The following is a 17,343-nucleotide window of genomic DNA, read 5'->3' on the forward strand; positions in this document are numbered from 1 at the left end:
TATTCGGTTTCGATTAAGGTCAAATAGATAAAATTAAACTATTCAATTTCTGTGTGACGATATTCGAAACTCCAAATTTCACTTTATTACTTGTTGCAACCGTGCACTTGCGGTGGTTTAAATTGAAATATAATTTTGTGAACAGAAGCAGGGTCAAAAATAAGGTTAGAAAAAGATTCAAACACTGCAAGTGGTCCTTCAATCAATATTTCTTGCTCATCTTGATTCATGTTCATAAAACACAAAACAAAACTATATGAGAAATAAAAAAATAACAATGAAGAAAATAAATTAACTAAAAAAAACGATAAGGGAACGAAGTCACTCTTTTTGCTAGAAAAACCCTTAGTTTATTGTACCAATTCCCCAACAACGGAGCCAAAATTTGATTACGTCCAAAAAATAATGTGGTAGTTGTAGCACAGCTTTGGGGTGTCGATTCCATAGGGAAATAGATGAATTACTTACAGGATTCAACAGTTTAGGGTTCTCGTGAATTATGTGGAAAGAATTTATTTATCAGAGTAAACTTTAAATGTCAATGTTCAAATTAGTAAAGCATTGGAATTTCTACAATTAGTTTGCATCATTCAACATCAGCAGCTCATTCTTTTGACTCAATCATTTATTTAATGAAATAAGATTCAAAAAATGACAATATAAATCAAGCAAAAGCAGTAATTGAATCACATCAATAAAATTAATTGAAATTGAAACTCAAACAAATATTTCAATTGTTCAATGGAGAAACCATGATTGAATCCATGAAAAATTTAATAAAAGTTAAGCTATTTTCTAAACAAATTTATGAGAAGAAAATCTAAACTCTAAAATTGTTTGATAATGAAAAATTAATTTACATGAATCAAAAGATGTTGAAATCATCAAAACCAACTGAGTTTCTTCATAGCTTCATCAAAATCTTTAATTTTCCACGGATGTCTCGCACAAAAATAGAGAAAAATGGGTGTGGAGATGTGTCCTTTTGTTCTAGGATGACCTAGGGTTTTAAAGTCGTGAAAGAGATGTGTTTCTATTAGAGTTTGATGTAAATTGGGAAATTGAATTTCCTGCTCCAAAAAAAGCCTATGCGACCGCGTGCTATTAAGTGTTGCGGTCGCATGATTTAGAAGTGTTTAGTCCTTGATTTTCTAAAACCTTGGGTGCGACCGCATTGTTCCATTTACTATGCAATTATTGCGTTTTAGGCCTCAAAGTTGTTTTCTCGATTCTTGACTTCTTTCCTCTTTTTTCTTCTTCCAACACTTCGTGTCTTCTTTCAAGTAGTCTTCAATTCTTTCAAATCTTCGTCTCACCATCCAGTTCATCTTTTGGATATTTTCAATTTAGTCTCTGAACTTTTACTTTCTTCCATTTTGATCCTTTTGGCTTGTTTCTTCTAATTTCCACCATATTCATCCATTTGCAATCTAAATCAGAATATAACGGTACTGAGTACACTTCAGCATCAATTTATCGTAAAAATTGAAGTATTAATGGATGAAGAACTTACCAATCTATGTCATTATCAGATTCAAAGGATTGAGCCGTGTTCTTGGCAATTATTATGATATTTTTGTTCTATTTCTTGCCGAGATTTAGCTTTGAAGGAAATGTTAGTAATAGATAACCAATAATTTTGAATGACAGTCAAGGAAAGAAGCTTTAACCAAAATAATTTGCTTCAAAGTTCAAACTATTAAGTTACTCTTTGTTGTATGTATGTATGTTATTTTGTACTTTTTATTCTAAAAAGAATCTCAAGCTAGTCGAGTTTATATAACAATTTTAGAATTTGCATGTGCAAGTTTGAAAGTACTTTAGAATAGAAGTAGAGACGACAATACAGCTGAGGTACCACTATGCATGAATTGGAGTGAATCTCTAACTTTTCACTTTATGTAACTAATTTACCTTTGCGAAACTGATTAATTTTGTCTATCTTTATGAAGGTAGAGGGAAAATATCCAGTCAACTAAAGCGTCTTTGTTGGTGGCTTACTTAGTTCAAGTTTCAGAGAGAGAGAGAGAGAGAGAGAAGACAAAGTTCTTAAAAAGTGATTGCATAACAATCCTTTTTCAATATTGAAATAATGATAATGCATAGGTACATGAAATTCTCAACAGAAAACAACTCATATCAAGCTAAATGGACTACTGTAGTGTGGCTTATGTATCAATATCACTTTTCTTTTCGACTAGAATCCGGATTTGCACTAGAAAAGCAGACCGGTAACGATTTCATCATGTCTTGTCTATATCATAGTTTATCGTAATAAATTAAGAGATACAAAAAAATGTTACCACAATATATTAGCACAAGAATATTCAAGATATATATAAAGGGTCAGTATATTACACTTGACAAAGAAATGTACACATACCTCATTTTTGTAATTACTTCAATAATAATTAATTATGTTTCGAGTTTAGTAGATAATTGCTTTGATAATAATAATAATAATAGAAATGAACAATAAATTAGGATTAATTGAAAAACTCCAATGATATAAACGTGTAGGGGACTTTGGAGCACTCATTAGCGTATGTAAAGAAATGATTATAATAAATATGAATATACACTTTTTATTATTGCGAGACATTTCTGTTATATCTTAATGACATACTAGGGCAAGTACATGAAAATATATTCCAGCAATTAATTAGTTGACAATAATTTTAACAATATGAGATTTGAAATCAAAGAGGAGGCACCATCTTTCTTGAGGGCAAAGGAAAGTATCGAGGTCGCTTTTGGCAGTGATGAAGCTTTGACTTTTAAACTTGAACGACCAACTCAACCCCTTCAAGTAAGAGCTGAAAATGATACCAAGCCAGAGACACACTACATTCGGCATATGATTACAAAAATTATGCCACATCAAGTGTAATTATTTTGCCTTTTTACATTGCCTTCCCTTCTCCAGACGGAGTCATTTTTTTCTATTGTACGTACCTTTAGCTAGAGTCAAGCCTTTCTCATAGGCCATACTAAGTTTATTTTATTATTAATAAAACATGCCACCTCAATCCCATCAAATGAACAACAGTAAATTAATCTCTTGATATCTATGAAGAACATGCCAACTCATGTATTAAGTAAACAAAACTAAATCAATGTATTTTCACTAATATAGACAAACAAACGTGTGTTTATTTTATAATTAAACCACATTAAGTAGTTATTTTATTAAAGCTAATTTTATGTACACTACAATTTTTATTTCTTGCACCACATTTTAATTGTACTTAAAGTTTTTAATCTTTACTTATTATAGTACTTATGTCATTCTTATCATCAAACTTTCCATTAGTTAACACATTTTGTATTTAATAATAGTTTTATGTCTAAAAGTTCATTGAAATAACGTAAAACAACTTATTTTTCATGATATTTTTAAAAAAATTAATAAAAGTGCGAAAAAATATTTTTTCCTTGTTTCAAAGCATAAAAATCAAATATTTTAATATAAATCATCATCAAAGATGTGGTGTAGTAATTAATGGAAGGTTGACGATAAGAAGTCGATGAAAAAAGTTGAAGCAATAATTACTACAATTAACAAAGATTGAGAAGCTTAATTGATATTAAAATATGGTGTATCAAATAAATATTGTGGTGGCAATCTAACCATCCTTTTATTAATAACAAGAAAAAAATCTAAAGCTAGGAGGGGCATAGATCAAACCTCCAGTAAAAGAAGAGTAAATAATCTCATTCAAAGAGGGAAGTACAATAAAACACAATATGTAAATCGATGAAACTCATAACGGCACATCCATCATCTAGTCATCATAGATTTCATATATCGTGTACGATAACGTGTTTTGGTCAAATAATAGGCATACTCGAAATCACTAATGGAGGGAGAGGGCTCATGTCGGGAGGAAGTAGGTCCATCACATGGCTGTGCAGTCATCCAAGCTCATGATGTCCATGTTACTCTGAATTTATGTTCGAATCTTATATGAAGAGGATACTAGACTCGAGATGCTAAGCCCCATGGATGAAGACTTGTGGGACCCACCTACTAGACTAGACACCAATTCATCAATAGCAAGCTAGAAGGTAGATCCCACCTTCGTTCAATACCACAATTTGAGATCGATCAACATCTTCTTAAGATCGACCTCGTCACTATCAATAGCTTCCATAATACCCTTAAACGAAGTTTTAGTCCCTAAATTGTCTGAAAGGGAGCAATAAAAAAATGCAATGAAGGGTTTTGAAACTCTTGACATGAAAGAAATTGCTTTGTTTTGCTCTCATTTCCTATCGGCGAGTTCTGAACCACTTTCTTTTGTATGTTGACAGTTACATGTGTATGATCACAAGAAAGCCTAATAGCTGGATGAGTAAAAATAGCAGAAGCAAGAATAAATAGTTGAAACACCAGGCACGATATGAGAAATAGCATGCTAAAGAGTGTGAGTGAGAACTATTGTCTGAGAGAGTATCTCAAGAGGAACCATTGGATGAACGACACTAGAATCGGTACATTGATGATCATCAAATTTGCGGCAACCAGACCAAAGGAGACATATGGGGAAATGGAACGACGTCCAAGCTGTGATAAACAAGACCGTTCGATGAAATAACGAGAACGGAGGACACTGGTCGACAATAGGGCACACGACACTGGAAAAGATGGCTAAGCTCAAACTAAGAGACCGCCCTGCTCTTTGGGGGCCCAAAAAAAATTAAAAACTCACTAATTAGCTTCAAGCCTTCAGAACCTAGACCTCCTACAACTTCTCCAAAATCCGACGGTGACAAACGTTTATTCTTCATGTAGTCTATTTTCCTTGTCCCCTCTACTGGTAAGTCATTTATTCTTGTCTTTAATTTATTTTCTTGTTTTTTGGGTAAGATTCAAATCGGATATATTATCCATTGAAAAAGAAATTGTTGAACAACTCGAATATTCAAAATTGATTGATATTTTTGCCTCAAAAACCATAAGATGAGGATAATTAAGTGATCATGAAGAATATCTTCACATTATCATTTGATTGTAATGTAAATATTTTGAATATTTCATCTTATTTTTTGTTTTATTGTTGATTTTAAATTAACAAATTTAGTTTTCTAAAACCCTTATAAATATAAAAATTGATCGATTGTTACAATTTAGAAGCCCAAATTCTGAAAATTTCCTCACGTCCTGGAAATACAGGTATGACATCGCGTGCATGAGATGTCAAGTTGGTGGGCCACCCAAAGGAGCGCAGCGGCGAGGGCGGACATAGGGGGTCACGTGACCCCCAACTTTGGCTTTTTTTTTTTCCAAATTTTTATGTTTTTGTCTCAATTTTAGAAGTTATTATGACATGTCAAATGAAATCGAAAATATTGCATTCTTAAAATCATTTTGAAATGCTCACGACCTAGTTTTCTACGTTGTTAATGGTGCTTAAACGGTCTACTGTAACAAATGTTACAACTTGTTAAAGTATATCATTCCAAACTATTATTTTGAGAATGTCGATAATATGCTCATTTTAAAAATTCTTTGACAATCGTACACCAGCTGAATCCACAAAGTGTTTATGTCATCTTGAAGTTCATTTCGAGAACTATATCGTAGGCATACCGAATGGTCCAAATAGATATCGAAAATAGTTAAAAATGTGTCAAACATACTTGTTAAAAAAGACGTATAATTTGTATTTCTTTAAAAAAATTCAATTATTATTATTTTTTGCAACACAAAATTTCAATATAATTTACATCATTTTATTAAAAATTTTCATATGGGATATGACATTGAAAGATTTTGAAATTTTACATTCGAATAAGTCATACCATTGTAAATTTTTGGATGTAAAATTACATGGCTATATTTTTTAGGATATAAATTTTCCAACGAAAAATTCTTCACAACTTTTTGAAAGTTTGATCGTGCCCTTAACTTTAAATGTCTACGTCCGTCCCTGACGTGAGGGCAGGCACATTGTGTGGAGTGTGTGTGTGTATCACGAGATGTTATTAGTATGTGTAAACAGTTGGTTGTTGTAAGTTGGCACAATTCCTTGCTTAAACAGTCTCCATTCCTCAAAGACAAAACATGTACCCTCTTATTCACATGTTGCCCTCTTTAATCATTACAATGTGCATGGCACTAAATTAATTAATTAATTTTTGTACATGGTAATTAATCTTAATTTTTCAATAAGCATGAAAAAGTTGGTTTCAATGCTTTGATTGGCCTTTACCTACATGCAGATTTTGCATCGTGATGACTTATTAGTCTTAAGTTTGTACGTTTCTTTGCTAACAATTTTAATACTGAAGAAAAGTTGCTTAATGACTCTAGGCATCTAGCTTTGAGTATTGTCACTATATTCTCATAACTTGTTACTGGGTATTTTTAAAGATTCTAATATTGGACTAATTTTTTCGATCTTAATTTATTTGATTTTAGGTTTCTTCCTAAAATATTAACTTTTATAAAGGTGCACGAACACTAATATATTGTATACTTAGTCAGACTAAAATTTAATCTTTAATATGCTATTGCAAGATAATGACTTCGTTTGAGCACCCCACATAGAATTATTGATTTGAAATTGTTGGCTCTAACACCATATTGAATACATGGATTTCACTTTACATGTTTGAGCCCCATTAATTTTTATTACATTACATTTCATTTTTCTTTCTCCTATTTTCAACCACACAATCTTTCATAAAATAATATTACACGTAAATTGAAAATCTTTCCTTCATTTTCAACTACTCATTTTTCAAAAAAATACTATTCCACCCATTAATTTTTCCACGTAATTGAGGCCAAACAAGGGCTAAAAGTTCAATCTTATTAAAAGGAGCAGTCAAGTCCCTTATATCTTTATAATGTTGGTTAGTATTCATATATTTCACCGATGTGGGGCACTTAATATAACTTAATCTACATTAAGTTTCAAAGTTATGTCTCAAATTTAGTAGACCACATCCACCTTTTTCGAGGTTTTGGCCTGTGGTTTGCAGATGAACCGAGTAATTTTTATTAATTGACAACCAATGAAGAGAAAAATACAATTTTAGCAATACATAAACTGGAAGAAGAGTCTTCTATTTATGGGGAACGTCCCAAACCCTAAAAATAACCTAAAAGATGGAAACTATGTGAAAAATACGCGTAAAATTGAAAAAGAAGAAAAATCGTGCTACGCCATTGCTCGAGCGACAACTCAGTGACAGGCGGGCGAAAGCTGGCTACTTCCAAAAGTTCACCTACCACTTGAGCAGCAAGTATCGACATCCAGTACTATAAATTCGACTTTTCCTTCTTGGACCCTATTTTACATCTTCAAGCTCAATGCTCCAAAATGTGCAATCTTAGATTGAATTTGGATCACAAACCCAATAATTTTCACCTTGACACAAATTTCGGTACAATAAACGAAGCTCCAAACTTTGTCCATGGGGGAAAAATAAGCCTAAATGCAGGGAAATAGATTGAACTCTTCGACCAGAACCAAACTTTTCCACCTCATGAAAAAATAGTTATTCATCTTCCACAGTATTCACAAATTCCCACAAGGAATTTAGGATTTACTAAATGCTTTAATAGATACAACCCCAAATTCTTTAATTGAAGGCCCATTGCTAATTTCATCACCTTCAAAACCACAAAAAATATACGCAACTAGATCAGCATCCCCATACTTATCCTCAATGGGTCCTTTCCAAGCAGTTGAACACGATGGCACTGTAGACAATGGTGGTAAAGCGAAATTATCCATATTCTCCAACTCATCCAAGTAATGTTCTTCAATAATGACCCAGAGCCAACTCTTAAAGGTACTGTACCAAATTTTATATACACCACATTATTAAACCTATGCTGATGATTTTTCACTGGTTCTATGCAACCTTACAAGATGCACTACTAGGACTTTTCTGCCCCTCTAGTACCAGACGAACACAATTTCAGACCTTCAAGGCTCTACGTTCTCCAGAGAATGTGTACCCTTTCGCTTCAAGAATACTCAACGAAATAAGATTCTTCTTCAAATTTGGAATATGTCGGACGTGATCAAGTGTTTAACATGTTTTATCTACCAACTTCAATTTGATTCTACCAATATCAGCTACCCAATAAGATTTGTTGTTTTCCATGACAACGATACCTTGCGTCACCATTTCATATACTTCAAACAAATCCTAATTAGGACACATATGAAATGCACAGGCTCTATCCAAAATCCACTCCTCATTAGGCTTGGATTCCATGTCAAAATTATCAAGACATCTTTGTCACTCAAATAGTCCTCATCTATGTTCTCATCCGAAGTGTTTGATTGCTTTCCACGATTTGCAGTGAAAATACCTTCATTATGCATTCTTTTGCAATCTCTCTTAATGTATCATTTCTTCTTGCAATAATAACAAATATGATTACTGAAACTCGACCTCAACTTATCCCTTCGCCAATATCTATAAACCACAATATCTTCTTCAACTTTGGACTCAGATCCAACTAGATGCTTTATTTTCTCCTTTGAGAACAGAGCATCATATATGTCTTCAATGGTGAATGTGTCACAACTGTATAAAATAGTGTCCCAGAATAACAAAAATGAAGTAGGCTGTGAGCACAATAAGATCAAGGCTAAGTCTTCTTCATCATATTTTCCCTCTAACATTTTCAAACCAATGATGATCTATTTGAACACGGTCAAATGGTCTTCCAATGATCCTCCTTTTGTCATGCGACGAGAATATAGCCTCTACTTCAGATGCAACTCGCTTGTGAGACTTTTGGTCATGTACAGTTGCTCCAACTTCAACCATAATGCAGCAGTTGTCTTCTCCTTCAAAACGCCCTGAAGAATGTTGTTTGAGAGATGAAAATGAATCTATGAAAATGCCTTTCAAACCTTCCGTTGTTCCTCTTCTGTTGTCCAAGTTGTGGGCATTCTGTCAAATCCTAACAATGCATCATCCGAATTCATCTGTACCAATATAGCTCACATCTTCATTTGCCACAGTGAAAATCTTGTATTGTGATTTAAAAGCAAAATTTCATACTTCATGATTGCCATCGATAACAGAAACCTCAAACAAAATCAAAATCAATAGCTCTGATATGACTTCTAGGATTCCCGACAAGATTTATGATACCACTTGTTGGGAACGAGGATATGACACAATATAAAATATTAATCACACAAGTGAAAACAAGATTAAAGCGAGAAGAGGGACCGGTAGAGACATTGAGTAATTTTTATTAATTGACAACCCAAGGATAGAAAAATACAATTTTAGCAATATATAAACTGGAAAAAGAGTCTCGTACTTATAGGGTATGTCCCAAACCCTAGAACTAACCTATAAGATGGAAACTAAGTGAAAAATATGTGTAAAATTTAAAAAGGCGAAAAATCTCCACGGCGTTGTTGCTTGAGTGAGAAGTGAGCGACAGACCTATCACTTGAGCAATAGGCTGGCAACAGATCTCTGCTTCCAAAAGTTTGTCTATTGCTCGGGCAGTTGGCTAGCGACCTCCAGCGTCGTAAATTCGACTTTTCCTTCTTGGACCCTATTTTGACATCTTCAAGCTCAATACTCCAAAACTCGCAACCCTAAACGGAATTTGGGTCATAAACCCAGTGTGGGTGATTTTAGAGAGTACATCATGAAAATGGTCGACATAACTTCTAAGCTGACTGAACTCGAAATCTCCATTGCTAAGTCTTTTCTTGTCCATCATGCTCTTAATTCTCGACATTCACAATTTGATCAACTAAAAACATCATATAATGCTCAGAAAGGCAAATGGGATACTATTGAACTCATCTCCATCTGTTACCAAGAAGAAAAGAGAATTCTTAGAGATTCTAGTAGTGGTATGAATCTAGTTGTTCAGCCATATTCAAAAGTATCTTCCTTCGTCCACAAATCTTACAAACACAACAAAAGTGGTAACAAGATCAATAACCAGAAGAATAATGTTGCCAAACTTACTATTAAGAAGGAGATTAGTTGCTGGTTTTGCAAGAAAAAACGCTCATAAGAAAGCTGATTGCCACAAGTAGAAAGCTTGGTTAGAGACGAAGAAAAGTTATGATAATCCATTTATTTTTCTTTGTTTTGAATTCAATTTGATAGATGCTCCTTCGAATTTTTGGCTGTTTGACTCTAGGGCTACTGTTCATGTTGCCAATGTCTTACAGGAATTCAAGAACAAAAGCCAATTGACCATGAGAAAATGTTGGTGGTTGGAAATGGCATTCGAGTTCAAGTTGAATTTGTAGGAGTAGTGGAGTTCATATTAGAGACTAGTTATGTTCTTGTTTTGAATGATGTTGCCTATGTACCATCTTCCAGGGAAAACTTGATTTCCATTTCTAGGATGGATCATGCTGGAATTTTTTTGGTATTGGTAATGGAAGTTTGAATTTGATTTTTAATTCAGTTATTGTTTTGGCACTATGATTTTATGCGACGAATTATATAGATTGAATTTTTCTTCCATGGCTGCTTCTCTGAATGTTGAAAACATTGGTGCTAAAAGGACATTGATTAAAGAAAGATCCTCCACTTTATGACACAGACGTTTAGGTAACATCCCTAGAAATAGAATAGAGAGATTTATAAGAAATGAAATACTTCTTGCTCCATATTTCAATGATTGGACTTGTTGATGTAATCCAAGAGCCGAGCCCAACAAAGACGAGTCCAAGGCGAGACCCGTTGATTATTGAAGGTGGACTGATGACTCGATCTAGGGCAAAATGGGTAAATCAAGTGATGAGGCTATCAGTTCAATCAACAATTGATGAGATATCAATCGTGGCAAGAAATGAGGCAAATTCCATGTTGGGGTCGAAGCCCAAAACGAGTTGGGTCAATGCGATACAAGCAATCGAAGACAGAACCAGCAAGTTCTAGGTATGCAACCGCAGAGTGGAAATGAGTGTGCAATCGCGCACAAGCAGGCAAAGAATTGGGCTAACCATTTCATGTATTTCATGGGGTCGCACCATGAAGACCCATGTGACTGAACGACACTTCTTCGTAACGAAAATTTTTCTTTTTCACGAATTTCCTTATTTTGTTAGAATTATATTTTTGGTCAAATTATTATAATCTTTAATTAATATTTTTCATTTTTTCTAGATTTCTAGGGCTAGTATAAATATGTTTTTCATTCTTCCATTGTACAACTTAGACATTATTTTGAGAAAAATTAAAGAGCGTCAATTTTTGCTTTCCAATCCTTGTTTTTCTTGGAACAAATTTTGAACTTATCAAGGTGAAAATCTTGTGGCATTAAACACAGGGCACGAATTATGAATCGTGTAGTCAAGAGGTCCTTCTCATCTTTGTATTATGGAATTGCTTGGTTCATTATTGTTGGTTCAAGTCTACAAACCGGGAATAATTTTGACTTTTTTAGGTTAGACAATCTTTTGTGGGTTTCGTAGTCTTCATATCAATTGGTATCAAAGCCTGGGCTCTAAATTAATTAAGGTTATATCTTTTAATTTCCATTGTTGAGTCTTTATTTTATTTTTTCCTAGTATTTCCCTGTTCTTGAGTTCTTCATTATTTCAAGTCTTTGATCCATAATACTTTCGTCAATTTTTCAATAGTTTTTTGTCTAATCTAGCATCCAAAACAACTTTAGTTTGATTTTGTAGGTATTGTGATCACTTTTTCTTCAAGAGGAAAAAAGGGGAGAAAAGCAGAAAAAGGATTCACAAATGAAAGGGACTTACAAAAAAAAAAAAACTGTTATTATTATTTTACTACCTACAAATTATTTTTTTGTTTTCAATTTTTCGAGTCGCATATTCATTTTTGTCTAGTCAATTGAAAGTTCATTTCAATCAACTCCTAAATTTCATTAGTTTTTAATTCGAAATTTCATTCCAATTGTTTGAAGTCCTCCTAAAGTCACTTGTCTTGACTACATACGGTTTAGAATCCACGAGACTAATTCCTGTTGAGTTCATTTTGTTCTTTGAAATACTTGGACGGAAGCACTGAGTGGAAAAAGGTAGAGTGGGGAGAATAATAGAGGGTAAAAGACATATTGAGTGATACACGAGTGAAAATACAGGTGAGGTAGAAGAAAATCGTAGACTTAGGATGTCTGACAGAGAGGATTCCAATTCAAGTAGAAACGGCAATCACGTCACCACGTCTAACGATATGTGCAACGACTTGAAAGATTGTTAGCGGATATGGGTGATAGGTTGGATAGGGTTGATATATCAGTTACCAATCTTAGTAGGGGACAATGAGGTGATGTACCTAATACAAGGAGACAGGGTAGACGGGAGCCTAGGATGGAAGTATGTGACGAGTACAAATACGATAATGAGTTGGATAAGGATGGATTAACGGAGGTTGAAATGGTGTGAATGAGAAATAGAGGAGCTATGCTTGAAAGGATAGGTAGAAATAACGTTGGCGATGAAGTAGATGAAAATAGTCGTTCTTGAATTCACTGATTACGCCATAATTGGGTGGGATCAAGTTGTTACATTACAGCATAGGAGTCGATAACGACCTATCAATACTTGAGATGAGTTAAAAGCTATTATGCAGAAGCGATTCGTACCTAGTCACTACTATAGCGATCTCCATAAGAAATTATAAAGTTCGTATTAGAGGCCGAGGAGTATGGAGGACTATAACAAGGAGATGAATACATTAATGATTATGGTGAATGTGGACGAGGATCGGGAAGCCACTGTGGCTCGATTTCTAAATGGGTTGAATAGGGATATAGCTAATGTAGTAGAGTTGTAGCAATATGTGGAATTAGAGGATATGCTGCACATGGCACTGAAGGTGGAGAGGTAGTTGAAGAAGAAAGGGATAACTAGGCAACCATTGGGCTCTTCGACTTCTAATTCATCTTAGAAATTGAAGTGGGATAAAAACAAAGGAGACGGGCTGCTTCTAGAAGAAGGACTGAATTGCCAAGGGGAAAAGAAGAAAGTACTAGCAAGATCGTACCCAAGGCGAAGTCACAACCATCAAGGAGTCAGAATATTAATTGTGTTAGGTGCTTGGGGTCGAGACACATCGCTTCTCAATACCCAAATAAAAGAGTGATGGTGTTACAGGACAATGGAGAAGTGGTGAGTGAAAGTGAAGTTGATTATGGCAACATGCCGGCATTGGAGAAGATTAGTGATGGGGAGAAATAGAGTTTTCTATTGGGAAACTAATAGTCATGATGCGAGCTCTTAATACTCAAATCAAGGCGGACGACTTGGGCAACAGCGGTAAAAGAAATTCCATACTCAATGCTACATTAACGATAAGGTAATTAGCATGATCATTGATGGTGAAAGTTGCACGAGTGTAGCTAGGACAACTCTTGAAGAGAAATTGAAGTTAACTTTATTGAAATACCCTAGACCTTATAGGCTGCAATGGTTAAATGAATGTGGATAAATTAAGGTAAATAGAATGGTACTGATAAATTTCGCAATAGGTAGTTATCATGATGGAGTAATGTATGGTTTAGTACCTATGCATATGGAACATCTTTTATTGAGGAGACCACTGTAATACAATAGGAAGGTCATTCATGATGGGTTCAATAATTGCTATAGATGGAAGGTCCATTATCCTCGCGCTATTAACACGGGCACAAGTGTATGAAGATCAAATCAAATTGAAAAATGAAGAAGAGAGAGAGTGAGAGAGTTAGAGAAAAAGAAAGAAAGTAGTGAAATGGTTAGTAAGAGAGAAAAAGGTGATGTAGCAAATAAGAGAGAAAACAATGAGGTGTCTAGTAGAGAGAAAAAGTGAGTAGAGCCACAAGAGTAAAAAATAAAAAATAAAAAGAGGCTTCGGAGAAGAGAAAAAAGTGTATAGAGAATTTTTTTCGCAAAAGGCAGTAAGCTGCGGAGAGCGGTAGTCGAGAGAAAAGAGATGATTTTGTTGATCTATAAAGAATCACACCTCAAACTTGAAGAATCTCACTCACCCCTCTCTAGTTTAGCTAAATCTTTGTTGCAGAAATTTGAAGAAGTGTTTTTGGAGGACTTGACAAGTAGATTGCCACCCATTCGAGGCATTGAGCAGCAAATTGACTTCATACTAGAGTTGTCATTCCAAACTGACCAACTTATCGAAGTAATCCTGAGGAGACAAAGAAGCTTTAGAGGCAAGTGGAGGAACTAATAAGCAATGGCTATGTAAGGGAGAGCATAAGTTCATATGTCGTTCAAGTTCTACTTGTGCCAAAGAAAGATGGGACCTGAAGAATGTGCATGGATTGCAGAGCCATCAACAACATAACGGTAAAGTATCGTCATTCTATCCCTAGGTTAGACGATATTCTAGACTTATAAACGGTGCATGTATATTTAATAAAATTGATCTTAAGAGTGGTTACCATCAAATTCGAATGAGAGAAGATGATGAGTGAAAACTGCATTTAAAATTAAATATGGCTTGTATGATGGTTAGTAATGCCATTTGGACTCACAAATGCACTAAGCACTTTCATGTATTTAGTGAATCATGTTTTACATGCCTTTATAGTAAAGTTGTGGTGGTTTATTTTGACGACATATTAGTTTATAGCAAAGCCTTGATGAGCATGTAGAACATTTAATGAGCGTACTTGTAGTATTAAGGAAAGAATAGTTTTAAGCTAACTTTAAAAAATATACATTTTGTATAGAAAATGTTGTCTTCCTAGGATTTGTGGTTAGTACTAATGGGGTAGAAGTAGATGAAGAAAAGATAAAAGCTATTAAAGATTGGCCAACACCTAAAAGTATAACTAAAATAAGAAGTTTCCATTGCTTGACTAGTTTTTATAGGCAATTTTTGAAGGACTTTAGCATGATCACCACAACACTCACTGAGGTAGTTAAGAAAAGCATAGGATTTCATTGGGGAGAAGAACAAGAGCATGCATTTAATGCCATTAAGGATAGACTATGTAAAGCACATGTATTAGTGCTTCTTAACTTTGATAAAACGTTCAAGATTGAGTGTAATGCATTAGGAATAGGGATTGGAGCAGTTTGGATGCAGGAGAGGAAGTCTATAGCCTACTTCATTGAAAAGCTGAGTGGAGCTGCTCTCAACTACCTTATATATGACAAAGAATTGTACTCACTCATTCGAGCCTTGGAAACATGGCATATTATCTGTGGCCTAAGGAATTCATGATACACTGATCATGAGTCACCGAAGCACTTGCAAGGTCAAGAAAAGCTTAACAAAAGGTACGCAAGATGGATAGAGTTTATAGAGACGTTTCCCTACGTCATCCGGTACAAGCAAGGTAAGGAAAATATGGTGACAAATGCTTTGTCTCGACGATATGTGCTACTAACTTTTTTGAGTTCTAAATTGCTTGGTTTTGAACACATTAAGGACATGTATGATGATGATCTAGATTTTTTCAGTGTTTACAAATCATGTAGTAAAAGAGCTATTGATATGTTCTTTAGGCATGATGGGTTGTTTTGGGAAAATAAATTATGTGTTCCAAATTGTTCAATGCGAGAGTTGTTAACGAGGGAAAGACACAGTGGGGGATTAATGAGACACTTTATTGTTAAGAAGACTTTAGAAATGTTAGGAAAACATTTTTATTAGCCAAAGATGAAAAGTGATGTTGAACGGATATGTAATCAATGCATAACTTGTAAGAAGACTAAATCTAAGGTTTTATCTCAATGGCTGTATACACCTTTACCTACTCATATTGAACCGTAGGTCGATATTTCGATGGATTTTGTTTTGGGTTTACCTAGGACTAAGAAGGGACGAGATTCAATCTTTGTGGTGATAGATAGGTTTAGCAAGATAACGCATTTCATACTGTGTCATAAAACTGATGATGTCACTCACATTTCTGATTTGTCCATTATGGAGCTAGTGCGTTTACATGGAGTCTTAAGAGTATCACGTCGGATAGGGATGTCAATTTCTGAGTCATTTTTGGCAGGTTTTGTGAAGGTAAGTTAGGCACAAAATTGCTATTCTCTATAATTTGTCATCCACAAATGATTGGCAATCCGAGATAGTAAATAGGACAATGACTCAATTGTTCCGCATTGTGATCAATAAGAACTTGGAAAATTAGAAGAGTGCTTACCTTTCATAAAGTTTGCATGTAATAGGGCCATTCACTCCATTATTTCATTTTCACCATTTAAAATTGTTTATGGTTTTAATCCACTAACCCCTATGGATTTAATACCTTTACATTTGAATGAACGTGGTAGCTTAGATGGTAAAAGAAAAGATAAATTGGTAAAGTCGCTCCATGAAAAGGTCAGAATACAGATTGAGAATAAAAACAAGTACATTGCATTACAAGTAAACAAGGGCTGGAAGAGCTTAGAATTACTTACAAGTTTAGACACAAATCACCAAAGACGAGTGACAGAAATTTAGAGTGAAAGAGATGATGAGCGAATGGAGAATTCGATTCTATGATTAGTAAAGGCAAGCAAAAGTCATTTTTGCCGAGCATTGCGGCCTTTTATAGGTAGAGACATTTAATCTCAACCATTAGATGTTGATCCAGATCATCTCACAGTGAGCCATTCACCTGTCTGTCATTTCGACTTCAAAAGCCTAGATCAAAGTGTCTGATTTACGCGCTCCAACGCGTATGAACCACAAAAGACATGACCACAACAGCATCATTTTGCATTAAATGCGGCGACGATTACTAGTGTGGGAATTCGAACCGTTACAGCCATCTTTTGTGGGAAGTGCAGAAAATAGCTTATCATTTCAGCATAGTAATTGAGGACGCCTCATATAATCAAAGTTGAATTGCTAAGCCTCTTTAGCACTATTGCCTGCAACCTCATTAAAATTAACGAAGCACACCATCTTGGCTTCAACATTTATAACTTCAACATGACCAAGGTTACATCAGTATGAAGTATGAACGAAAGACTTAAGGTACTTCAGCAAATAATCTCGACAAGTACTTTAAACAATTCATCATACTCGATCTTGAAACTCTAATTTTTATATAAATATTTACAATTAGACTTAGGGGACTATTGTGGGTTAAATACAAAAATAACTACCACTACAAAAATTTCTTTTCCAATGTAAACACAGAAGTCCGTGTATTACATAAATGACTAGTCTTAGAGGACTATTGTGGGTTAAATACAAAAATAACTACCCCTACAAAAATTTATTTTCCAATGTAAACACAAAAGTTCGTGTATTACATAAATGACTAATCTTAGAGGACTATAGTTACTCCTCATATATGAAGCTCCGGTGAAACTACATGGAGGCACTACATGCAAGCATCTGGTAGTCAACGAAGTCAAAATAAAGAAAAGGCAAAAGTTGCTCTACAACCGAAACATTATC

General features: G+C 34.5%; 1 protein-coding gene across 1 annotated transcript; it reads left to right on the plus strand.

The window, feature by feature from the left end:
* The first annotated feature begins 13,704 nt into the window (after positions 1-13,704).
* On the plus strand, positions 13,705-15,159 carry LOC111411280. The gene is made up of 3 exons (XM_023041828.1): positions 13,705-13,778; positions 13,872-14,109; positions 14,818-15,159. The coding sequence occupies exons 1-3, from the start codon at positions 13,705-13,707 to the stop codon at positions 15,157-15,159; spliced, it is 654 nt and encodes a 217-aa protein (XP_022897596.1).
* Positions 15,160-17,343: the final 2,184 nt, after the last annotated feature.

The sequence above is a fragment of the Olea europaea genome, chromosome 15 (genome assembly GCF_002742605.1).
Source record: "Olea europaea var. sylvestris chromosome 15, O_europaea_v1, whole genome shotgun sequence".
Taxonomy (NCBI): domain Eukaryota; kingdom Viridiplantae; phylum Streptophyta; class Magnoliopsida; order Lamiales; family Oleaceae; genus Olea; species Olea europaea.